Source organism: Prosopis cineraria, unplaced genomic scaffold (assembly GCF_029017545.1).
Source record: "Prosopis cineraria cultivar Desert tree isolate PC_DT_omini unplaced genomic scaffold, ASM2901754v1 PC12, whole genome shotgun sequence".
Lineage (NCBI taxonomy): Eukaryota > Viridiplantae > Streptophyta > Magnoliopsida > Fabales > Fabaceae > Prosopis > Prosopis cineraria.
In genome coordinates, this window is record NW_026555343.1 from 3,360,700 (window position 1) to 3,371,596 (window position 10,897).

Consider the following 10,897-nt stretch of genomic DNA (forward strand, 5'->3'; position numbering starts at 1 on the left):
ATATTGGAAGGAAAGATCCAAGTAGAAAATAAGACGAGATTAAGATGAAATAGAAAATAAAAAAGAAAATGACAATTAGGTCAAAATAATTTCTAATTGCAAATTGTGGAGGCGCGTTGTTCCTATAAAATTCCAAATAAGATAATATTAATTATAAATAATTGTTTTGAAATGCAATTAAGAGTCACTTGCTTTACTAGTCAAAATAGCTGAATCAATTTACCTTAATGTCTCCAATTTAAATTCAAATATATAATTACATTAAATAAATTCTAAAGACATGCTTGAAGTATCATGAGTATGCTGTTAAAATAAAATTGTTTTGAAATGCTATTTTTATTTTTTATAACCTAACTTTTCTTTCCTCTATTTTTTTTTAGTTCTTGGATGTACTTGGAACAATTTGTCTTTTCATTTAAAAAACAAGTATTGCAATTAAAAAATATACAAATAAAAAATAAAACGTGGCAAGTAGTGACAGGCACGTCACTAACATTACGTGGCCACAGAAGTAGTCTCCTCCTCGTTGTGCACAACAAGCAAAGGCACTTGCAAAAAGATTCATAATTAAATAAATAAAACAAATAAATAAAGAGTGAAAATCGTTGACCGTTTCTTTGCCTCCAAAACACCCTTAACGGTAACCAACTTCTGACCCTTCATGTTCTCTCCTCCTCTTTCTCTCCAATCACTCTGCAATCTCAGAAATAAACAAAATTAAATTAAAATTAGTCAAACAATTTTCTCTCCGCTTCTCCACGAACCAATCCACCACCAGCTCCGCCTTTCGCAGCCCATATCCACCATGCAGCGACGGAAATCGCTCACATTGAACTGGGACGGTCTCGGAGATGACGATGAAGATGACGACCGCTTCTTCGAGACGCGCGAGCGTATGTCCTCCGCTGCCCCTATCGATCTGGAAGCTTCCTCATCCGACGAAGATGACGGCTTCGAAGACAGCCGCATGTCGTTTAGTGCCAACATGTCCCCCAACAAATCCGAGAGAGTCAAGCCCTTTCCGGTCACCGTTGCCGCCTTGGGATCCGAATACGACATGTGGATCGCATCTCCGGGATCAATCACGGAGCGCAGAAAACGATTACTTCTCGGTATGGGCCTGGACGAGAACAAAGAGGTCCTCAGAATCACAAGCATGGCTCTGGATCGCGCCATTTCGAAGAAATTCGAAAATGACCAAACCGATTGTTCACCTTCAACACCAACAAGTACAAGTAAATCTTCTGCTCCTCATTCATCATCTTCTTCTTCCACTGTAAGTTCGCAATCGGAGGTAAAACATCATAGGAAAAAATCAAGAAAGCCGTCCATTATCCCCTTCGTTCTCGGTCGCTCGCGATCCGAAGGCGACATTGATTCGTTCTCGATGCCAAAATACAGGAAAGAAGAATTCATCGGTAAAATCTCCAAGCAACGCCTGACGAGAACATCTTCGGACTCGACATTTTCTCGTGGCGGTGCTCGTCCGTGCAAAGGAGAATCCCGAGTCGCAGTGAAACATAAGGAAACGCCGGGGCAGTCGCCGCATCACTGCTCGAAGATGACGTCGGTGAAGTCTAACTGGGGATTAGGAGCTTTCTTCTTGATCAAGAATCTGGACACGGGAAAAGAGTTCATCGTCAACGAGTCAAGCGAAGACGGGATGTGGAACAGACTAAGCGATCTGCAAACAGGGAAGAAATTAACAATGGAGGAATTTGAACGACACCTAGGACATTCCCCGGTGGTGAAAGAGCTGATGAGTCGTGACAAAGTGAACAGAAGTACCGGCGACGGTTCTGGATACGATCGGAAGCTCACGACGCAGCATTCGTATTTCTCAAAGAGCTTAAGGAAGAGCAAAAGAACAGGGGCTGCTCTGTTGAAGAACATCAAAGGAGTGGCTTCTGGGATCATCGGGGAGAGAGAGAGAGATGAGACACAGAAGTCGTCATTGTCATCGTCAACACAATTGTCGACGACTTCTGAACAGAAACCCGCGAAGAACGAACAGTGGGTGAGAGTAAGACAGAGTGGGAAATCCATGAAAGAGCTCTCAGCTCTGCATCTGTGTCAAGAATTTCAAGCTCACGAAGGCTGTATCTGGACGATCAGGTTCAGTACAGATGGTCATTACATGGCGAGTTCAGGGGAAGACAAGGTGATTCACGTATGGGAAGTGCAGGAATGCGAGGTCACGTCGATGAAGCCAGATGAGGGAAGTCTCACTCCGATTCATCCATCGTTGCTTGGATCACCAGAACGAAATGGAAAAGAAGAATGGAATGATATGAAGAAGAAAGGGAAGCATGGAAGCAAAAGATCAGGAAGGAGTTTCGCGATTCCTGATTATGTTCACATCCCTGAAACTGTGTTCTCTTTCTCCGAGAAACCTTATTGCTCTTTCCATGGCCATTCCGACGACGTTTTGGACTTGTCCTGGTCAAGATCCCAGGTCAGCTTCTTCCCCATGCTAAATTACCTTAAGGAAAATCCGGCCATTGGGACCAAGAAACATAAATATTTGTAGAGAAGTCCCAAATTCAAAAATAAAACCAGTAGGGATCAATGATCATGATTCTTGAGGGATAATAAATTTTTAATCTTTTAATTTTACATAATATTTTATTTTATTTTATAAAATGTTATTTTTTTCAGTTTTTTAATCTAATATCGTTTGTTTTATTCTAAAAAAAAATTTATATTTTAAACTTTTAAATATTAATAAAATATTTTTAAATGTTGACTTTTTAAAATAATAATGATTGAAAAATAAAATAATTATTTAAAATTAACGGTATTAGAATCAAAAAAATTTCTATTTTTTAAAATTAAAGAATCAAATTAAAATATTATATAAAGTTAGAAAATTAAAAATACATTTTAATGCTTATTTTTTAATTTTTTAATGAAATTATCAAAACAACTTTTATTTTTTCTACATTCATTCATACATTAAATATTATGGAAGATTTATGAATGACTTCAACATTCCAAGAAGCTTAAATATTTGGGCATAAATCCCTAATTCAGAAATAAAACCTGCAAGAGACCATGATCCTAAGAAAGACAACATATTTTCCAACGAAATTATCAAAATACCCTTCCTTTTTCTGTACTAATTTTCATAATCCAAATTTATTGAAGATTCATGGATAACTTCAATATGATATTTTGTGATTTTCGCTGAAAACATATTGTTGCTCTAGGACCATAGTCATTAAGGGACAATATATTTTTTCCGCAAAATTATCAAAATGCTCTCTCTTTTTCTGCACTCGTCTACAGAGTACATTTGGGATTTGTGCCCAAATATTTGAGCTATTCAATTGCCATGTCCAATTTTGAATCTTCCATTAACTTAATTTGAAGTGGTGATTTTTTTTTTTTCCCAATGAATATGAACACATGGCATTGTTGCATAACGCAGCTACTGCTATCATCGTCAATGGATAAAACAGTGAGATTATGGGACATGGAGAGCAGGGCGTGCTTGCAGGTGTTCACCCACAGTGACTATGGTAAGTTTAGTGAATTCATAATTAAAATAATTAGCATTAATTAATTTGGATTAATTAAAACATGGGTGTGGCAGTAACGTGCGTGCAGTTCAACCCAATGGACGAAGAGTATTTCATTAGTGGGTGTCTGGACACGAAGGTGAGAATTTGGAACATTCCTCAACGCTTCGTGGTGGATTGGATCGATACTCACGAAATGGTCACTGCTATTTCTTACACTCCTGACGCTCAAGTATATTTCTCTTCTCCTAATTACCCTTTTCTTCTCTCTTTAGTTATTGCTACTAACAAATATAATGGAGCCACACTTTTATTTATTTATCTATTTTTATTGAGAGAGTGACAGTATCACTTCCTAAAATAATAATTAGGTTCCTGATGAAATTTTCTGAGTAACAATTTATAAATAAGAATTTCACTTATAAACTGATTGAGAGTTACATTTATAATTTACTCCCTTCATTCAATATTAATAATTATGTCCTCAATTATTTGGTTCATTGTCTTTAAAATTATACTCTTTTTATCTTTATTCTTATTTAATATAGTATTTCAATTATAAAGTTTTATTAAATAACCAACTAGTTAAAGGTGTTTTTTTTTTTGTATAAAACAAATTAAGGGTGTTTTTGAGGGGAAAAAACCTCATTAATTGTATCATGAAAGATTCAGAGCGCCTTATACTTTTTTAACATGATATTTCAAAAAAGTTGACTTATTATATAAAGCAGAGGGAATGAATATCATTTTTGTAATTGAAATTAATTAATTTATAATCATCTATATTAATATTTATAACATTTTTTGAAAAAATTGTTATCTGTCATTAATTCACTCTTTGAATATTTTGCAGTATACAGATGACCCATTTTAAACATTCAGATCCATTTTCATTAATGAACGAGGCATTTTTTCCCCTTTTTAAAGAAAGCTTTTGTCTTTAAAGATTAAAACATGAAACAAACGAGGCCATGACAAAATAAAAAAAAGCATGAAACATGAACTGAAAAGTTCTCATCTGTATATTTTGACTTTGGCGGGATTATGTTTGTGTTGTTATGTAGGCTGCTTTTGTCGGTACTCATAACGGAAGCTGTCGCTTGTATAGCACGGAAGGTAATTCCTCATTCTCAGCCTCCAAATTGTTCAAAGATGAAAAGAACCAGCTGAATGATGTAGTTTTACTTCAAAATATTTGTATAAATTAAATTTCGTCCCAGAATTGCTTACTTTTTTTCATTTTAAATTATGAAACTATATCAACTGATCTAAGGAAAATATTCCGGTGTGGGTGAAAAAAAATATTTCAACATAATGATACCTTAAATTCGTTCAAAAAAAATAATAATGATACCTTAAAAAATATGTATATTAATTCAGTTCTATATGGTGACACAGATTGCAAAATAAGTCAAATAGGCGCAGTTGAGCTTAGGCGAAAGAAGAAATCTCATTTAAGAAAGGTGACTGGTTTTCAGGTAATTTTCCATGAGCATGCATGCATTGTATTCTCAATGTATCATAACAAGAGAGATTAAGTAACTAATATTGGGTTTACATCCTTACATACAGTTTGCTCCAAGTAATCCATCAGAAGTGCTTGTTACTTCAGCTGATTCCAGGATCAGAATTGTAGAAAATTCCAGAGTTGTTCATAAGTTTGTAGGTGCTTACTCTTGCACTCCAAAACCTCTCTGTTTCTTCCTTTTGTTATTTTTTTTTAAAGAAAGAAAATCAGTTTTTCGGATTGTAATTTAAATTTTAATAAATAATAGTTAAGGACCTTAATAATCAGTCTTTTTCTCAATAATGATAGAAGATATATTGCAATTTTGAGAAAGCATGAATTTAAAAGTCTCTTTCATGAATTTTCAGCTATCATTTTTCCCGTAAAATAACAATAAATTTAATTTATAAATTCACGTTTTACTTATATCTTGAGCAACAATATTACTCCCTTCTTTAAAATTATAAGCCACTTTTAATTAAATTACACCTTCAATGAGTTTGTTAATCATATATATTGTAAAGTGCATACTATGGTACTGTTTATCTATGGTTGCATGAACAGTATGATGATTTTTTTTTTTTAAAAAAAGGGAGATTTGGTTTTTCTATATTAAGAGTTTATATGAAACCCAAAACAAAAATTAAAAAAATAGGTATGGGATCCATCTTGTAAATATGATACTCATAAAAAAATAATATGTATAAGATCTAATGTTTTTTTAAACGTAGAAGATTTATCATTTGTTGCTTGTTATTTTTCAAATTATACACTTTTTTTCATATTTACCTTTATTTAATTAAGTATCTTAACTAGAAACCATTATTATCTACACCCATAATTAAGGGTTTGTTTTTTTTGAAAAACCCTCATTAAGTCTTCCTTAAAGACCTAAAATATATTATATTTTTTAACATCTTAACTATAAAACATGTCTTATATTTTTTTAAAGGAGAAAGTACCTTCTTAATTATAGAATTGCTAAAATTAAGATTAAGATTACTTTTGAAAAGTGAAGTTATCATCTCAATAATAGTGATTCATGTCGATAACAAACAAACTTGAAGAGTAAATTTCTCTTTAAAATTCAGATGAAAAATATCTCCTAGAGATCTTAACTGATAACCTATAATGTGTTTGATTTGGATGTTGCTGATGAACAACAGGATTTCGAAATGCAAATAGCCAAATATCAGCTTCATTTAGTCCAAATGGAAGATACGTGATAAGTGCAAGTGAAGATTCACAAGTATATGTGTGGAAGAATGAAGGCCATGCAAAAGCCAGAAACCTAATTCTGACTCAATCCCACGAGCAATTCCAATGCAGAGACGTCTCCATAGCAATCCCATGGCCTCGCACTATCAAGGGTGACCCTCCCATAGGACCATCCCTCCATTCAAAAAGACACCCTAAACACTATCCAGCTCCTCCATCTTCTTCCTGTGGATCTCCACTTCATCCTTCTTCTAAGCCAACACTTTTGCCTCCTCTTCCCAATAAGATCAAGAGAAACAACCAAAACCAGGCCTCTGATAACGCTTCTCCTTCCTGGGATGACGAGCCCTCAGGGATTTCAGGTACAATGTCTGGGATTGGAGCTATTTCGTTTGCTCATAGTGGGAGTAAGAGTAGGTGGTCTCCATTTTCTAGGAATAAGAGTAGTAGTAGTAGTAATGGTCACCATGTCGTTGTGGAAGAGGAAGAACCTACAGCGATCTCTCGCACTGGTTCTGGAATTGGGGATTCGTTTTCTTCTTCTGACTCTGCTTCCATGAGGTATGGCGACTCACCTACCATGTCTGCTTCTGCTAGATCATCATCATCTTCTTCTTCTTGGTCAATGTACTTTGATAATGGTCATGCCAATAGCTCAAGCTCTCATGCTTCAGCATGGGGGTTGGTGATTGTAACAGCTGGGTTTGGAGGTGAAATTAGGTGTTATCAAAATTTTGGGTTGCCTAGAAAGGTATGAGAAACACCAATAGTTTTAGAGTCACATGACAATTTATATCAAAAATGCACAATAATACTACATATTTTTGTCACATTTAGTATATTTTCTTTATAAGGAAGAGAATACATGTGAGTGTGTGTGTGTGAGGTAGATAAGGTACTATGTTTTTGTCATGGCTATTTCTTCACTGATGATGACAAAGCTTTGTCCCATGACATTGGCAGTTTTGCGAGACAAGATAGAATATGTAAGTTGAACCATCCCTTGTTGTTTTGAAAGAGTTGTAATCAATGCAGGAGTCATATAAAGATATATAATGTCAAGCTTTTTTGTTCTCATGATGACATTAGCAATATATTTGTGGAAATTTTGATGCTTGCATTGTACGTAGGCCTTTGAAGTAAAGAAGATCTTTGAGTTTTTGTAAGGCATATAAAGCCAGTGAGCAGCAATAGATACGCAAGTACATGAAATTCAAACTTCATTAGTTACTTGTAACTTTTAAGCAATGGTGATTAGATACATTAAGCACTGCATTTCTTCTTTGGCATCTTCAATTTGGAGTTTTTGAAGCAACTTATTGCATAATGAAATTTTAAACCGCCTGGGATTTATTCTTAGCCATTATGACATGTTCAAAAAGGGAAAAAAAATAAAGAAAAAACTTAGGTAGAAATTAAAGAAGCCTTGACATCAATCAAATAAAGGTGGAAATAACTATTCTTTGTTTTTGAAAACAGAAAAATTTTAAAGTCTATTTGAACAAGTGTTTTTTATTTAATTATTTTTTAATAGAAATAACTTCAAATTATTTTTATTTTATTTTTTATTTTTAAAATATACTATATTTGATTATTAAAAAGTACAGTTATCTTGATCAATTTTTATCATAAATTATCACCATTAACTGTTCATAACTATTACTATCAATCTATTTTTTCACTCTAAAATTGTTTTTAAATTAACAAAGCCAAATAAATTTTTATTTTTTTAAAAAAATAATTCTAAAAATTATATTACAAAACAGTTTTTAAAAAGAAAAAATGAAAATAGAAACCAAACAAGCTCTTAATTTGGCATAAGAGAATAAAAATAATGTCAAGGAACTGGATGGCTTGCCATCATGGCATAATCCACGCATGTTTGAAATATATATAAATAAAAATTTAACATTATATTATTTTGAATTTACAAAATTTTATTTAAGATTTATAAGTTTTGACTTTTTTTAATGAATTCTAAGTAAGTTGAATGCTGAGACTCATGGCTCACCAAAACTTAGGTACACTTTTAAACTTAAAAAGCTCATAGAGATACTTATAAATTATATCTATCAATGAATTCTTAGTTTATCAAAAGGATTCAAACTTATGTTCTTATATAATATAAATTGTATTATTACTAATGAGGATATAAGCTTTACTTAATTTTATTAAGTTCTGTCAAGATGTTCAAATTTGAGAAGCTATTTGAGCCGATGTGGGCAATCTCACACTAAATAAAATTAAATTTAATAATTAATATATAATAAAAGAAAAAGACTCATAAACCCAAGACTTAAAGTTTTGAGTTAATACGTGTCTTTCCACTTCTCTAGTCTATATGTTCTCTTTCTGTTACCGGACTGTCGCATCCAAGAATATTTCTCGGTAGGTAAATTTTATTCTTCAATTAATTATGAGGCCAAAACGAAAGTTTTAAAGGCCAACTTTATATTCATTAAAAGGAAGAACACGGTGCTCCATGCATTGGTCCCTGCTCAAATGCTGTTGGTTTATCAGTTTGGTCCATATCCCTTCCCTCTAACAACACAGTAATTAGTCATATGAAGCGTTCGCATTAAGTTTCATGTTTTGTTGTCTATCACCATTTTAAATTTACAATTGAAAACCAATTTTAGTGGTGTATTCTGTTTTATTTTTAAGAAAAAATTGAAAGAAATTCTAAATTTCCATATATATATATATATATCACAATTTTTTAAAACCATCTGAACATGCATTAGAAAGACATATCATCCAAAAGAAAAGAGGATGTGAGTTGCAGTAACCCAATTTAGTTAGTTTATCCCTTGTCTACAAATATCATGCATGATCCTTAGATATTTTTAATAGAAGAGGAAATGAAGGAAAAAGATGTTATGAAAAGGGACACATAGAACAGTCAAAAAAAAGAAAGAAATAATTGAATCCGAAGGCTTTTTGTGCTTACGCGACTCACTTTTATGAAATGTACTAATTTTTGTTAGCATTTTTGGAAGAATTAGGTGAGAAGAAAAGGCACATATATGTTACGGTATAAAGGTGGCAGAGATTATATTTATTAGGTCCACTTATAGCAGTACCACGCATGACCAAACTCCTCTCTAGAAAAAGAATTAAGATAACATGTTATGGTTGGTGGAGTCGACTCAAAAGTTATTTATCTGCAGAAAGTTTTGTTGATAGTAAACGCCTAGCAAAGATCAGAGGGTCAGCGTGAGATTTAATTTTTCGAGTTAATTAGGACTTAATTTAATTAATTCATTCCTTTTTCACGGGAAATTTTGACGTTAGAGGGGCCCTTGGTAGTAACTTCAGGGACGACCTGCACCAACTAAGAGTTTGATTAATTTTTGGTCGAAGCATTATATATATATATTAAAGCCTTACAGCTTTTACAAGATGTTGGTGAAAAGTGTGTTTATTTTAAGGCAGCCAACTAACAGCCAGCCATTCCCAGACTGTGATGGAGGACAGAAAAATATGCAAATATAAGACAGGACCTAAATCCTCTGCATCTCTCTCTCTCTCTCTCTCTGTGTGTGTCTGTGTGAATTTTCATGAGTTTTGAACTAATGTAAACCATTGATTAAATCAATTTTCATGATGTTGCCGCTTCAGTTCTCCTCAGCCATGATTTTTAAGGGATCGAATGTCGGTCTTGGTTGGTTCGGGTAATGAGGGCAGAGGAAACAACGTTTCATTTGTAAAGTGCCAGCATCAAGAAAGTTGATTTAATCAATGGCTCTTTTTAGCTCATATTCATGGAAATTTAGACGGAGAAATTCAGAGTATTGTAAATCCCAAAAATAAAATGGGTACTATCACTTTCCTCAAAACCCCATAACATTTGTTTAATTTTTGTTTGGTTTCTGCTCTGTTTGCTTGAGGTTTCCTTACTCTTCATGCATGTTCTGTGTCGTCTTGATCATAATAATAATAAAAAATATTTCAGAGGGACGTTTCTACCTCCAAAAAGGACTTGTTGACATTGAGATGACACAGAAACCCCCTTTCACGTCCTTCACTGTTACTTCGCCACCAAGAACTTCGGTTGAGACAGTTACGTCCGACCAATGAGATAAAACTTTTCAAGCTTCACTTACTGATTCTCAAGTTTCATGTCCTGTGGGTTTAAACCCAGATAACAAGCTGCAGTAAAAATAAGTTCCATGAGTTCACAGGTAAGTTAAGCTCAAGATATTTAACATCTTCAATGGACATGAATTCTTAGGTAAGTTTGGCCTATATACTAAATTAATCATTAACACACTCGAATTTTTAGGTGAGTTTGGTCTATGCAGTAAACCTAGTCTGCCTTACATCTCACAGTAAATTAACAAGTTTAGTTTTGTCACTACGCATGCACTAAAGAGTATAACAAGACATCTAATAACGTGGGTTTTCCAAGAACGGGGGCTTCACTTGAACAGGAAGGAGGTCGAAAGAAATTGATTGTCTTGGACACCACTCTAAAGTTGTTCAAACAACTCATTCCGTTAAAATACAGCAATAGCAAATTGCAGCTCTTAATGGAGTATAGCTTCTCTTTGAAACATATGGATAATATTGCATCACCTACTCAAACAACTGATCTCATTCCACTATTTATTGCCAACCCGTGGTCTCTTTTGCATCCAGGGTTCAAACA

General features: G+C 33.7%; 1 protein-coding gene across 1 annotated transcript; it reads left to right on the forward strand.

Moving 5' to 3' along the window:
• The first annotated feature begins 780 nt into the window (after window positions 1-780).
• Window positions 781-7,308, forward strand: LOC129287522 (uncharacterized). Its single transcript, XM_054923712.1, has 7 exons — window positions 781-2,455; window positions 3,431-3,521; window positions 3,596-3,753; window positions 4,586-4,637; window positions 4,920-4,999; window positions 5,094-5,187; window positions 6,195-7,308. Exons 1-7 carry the CDS (start codon window positions 806-808, stop codon window positions 7,001-7,003), a joined length of 2,934 nt encoding a protein of 977 aa, XP_054779687.1. The 5' UTR covers window positions 781-805; the 3' UTR covers window positions 7,004-7,308.
• The last annotated feature ends 3,589 nt before the right edge of the window (window positions 7,309-10,897 follow it).

Excerpts from the sequence above, each read along its gene's own strand:
- LOC129287522 (XM_054923712.1), top strand. The coding sequence starts at position 806 with ATGCAGCGACGGAAATCGCTCACATTGAACTGGGACGGTCTCGGAGAT. Across the intron at positions 3,522-3,595 it reads GTTCACCCACAGTGACTATG|TAACGTGCGTGCAGTTCAAC; the intron begins GTAAGTTTAGTG and ends TGGGTGTGGCAG. Across the intron at positions 5,000-5,093 it reads GAAAGGTGACTGGTTTTCAG|TTTGCTCCAAGTAATCCATC; the intron begins GTAATTTTCCAT and ends CCTTACATACAG.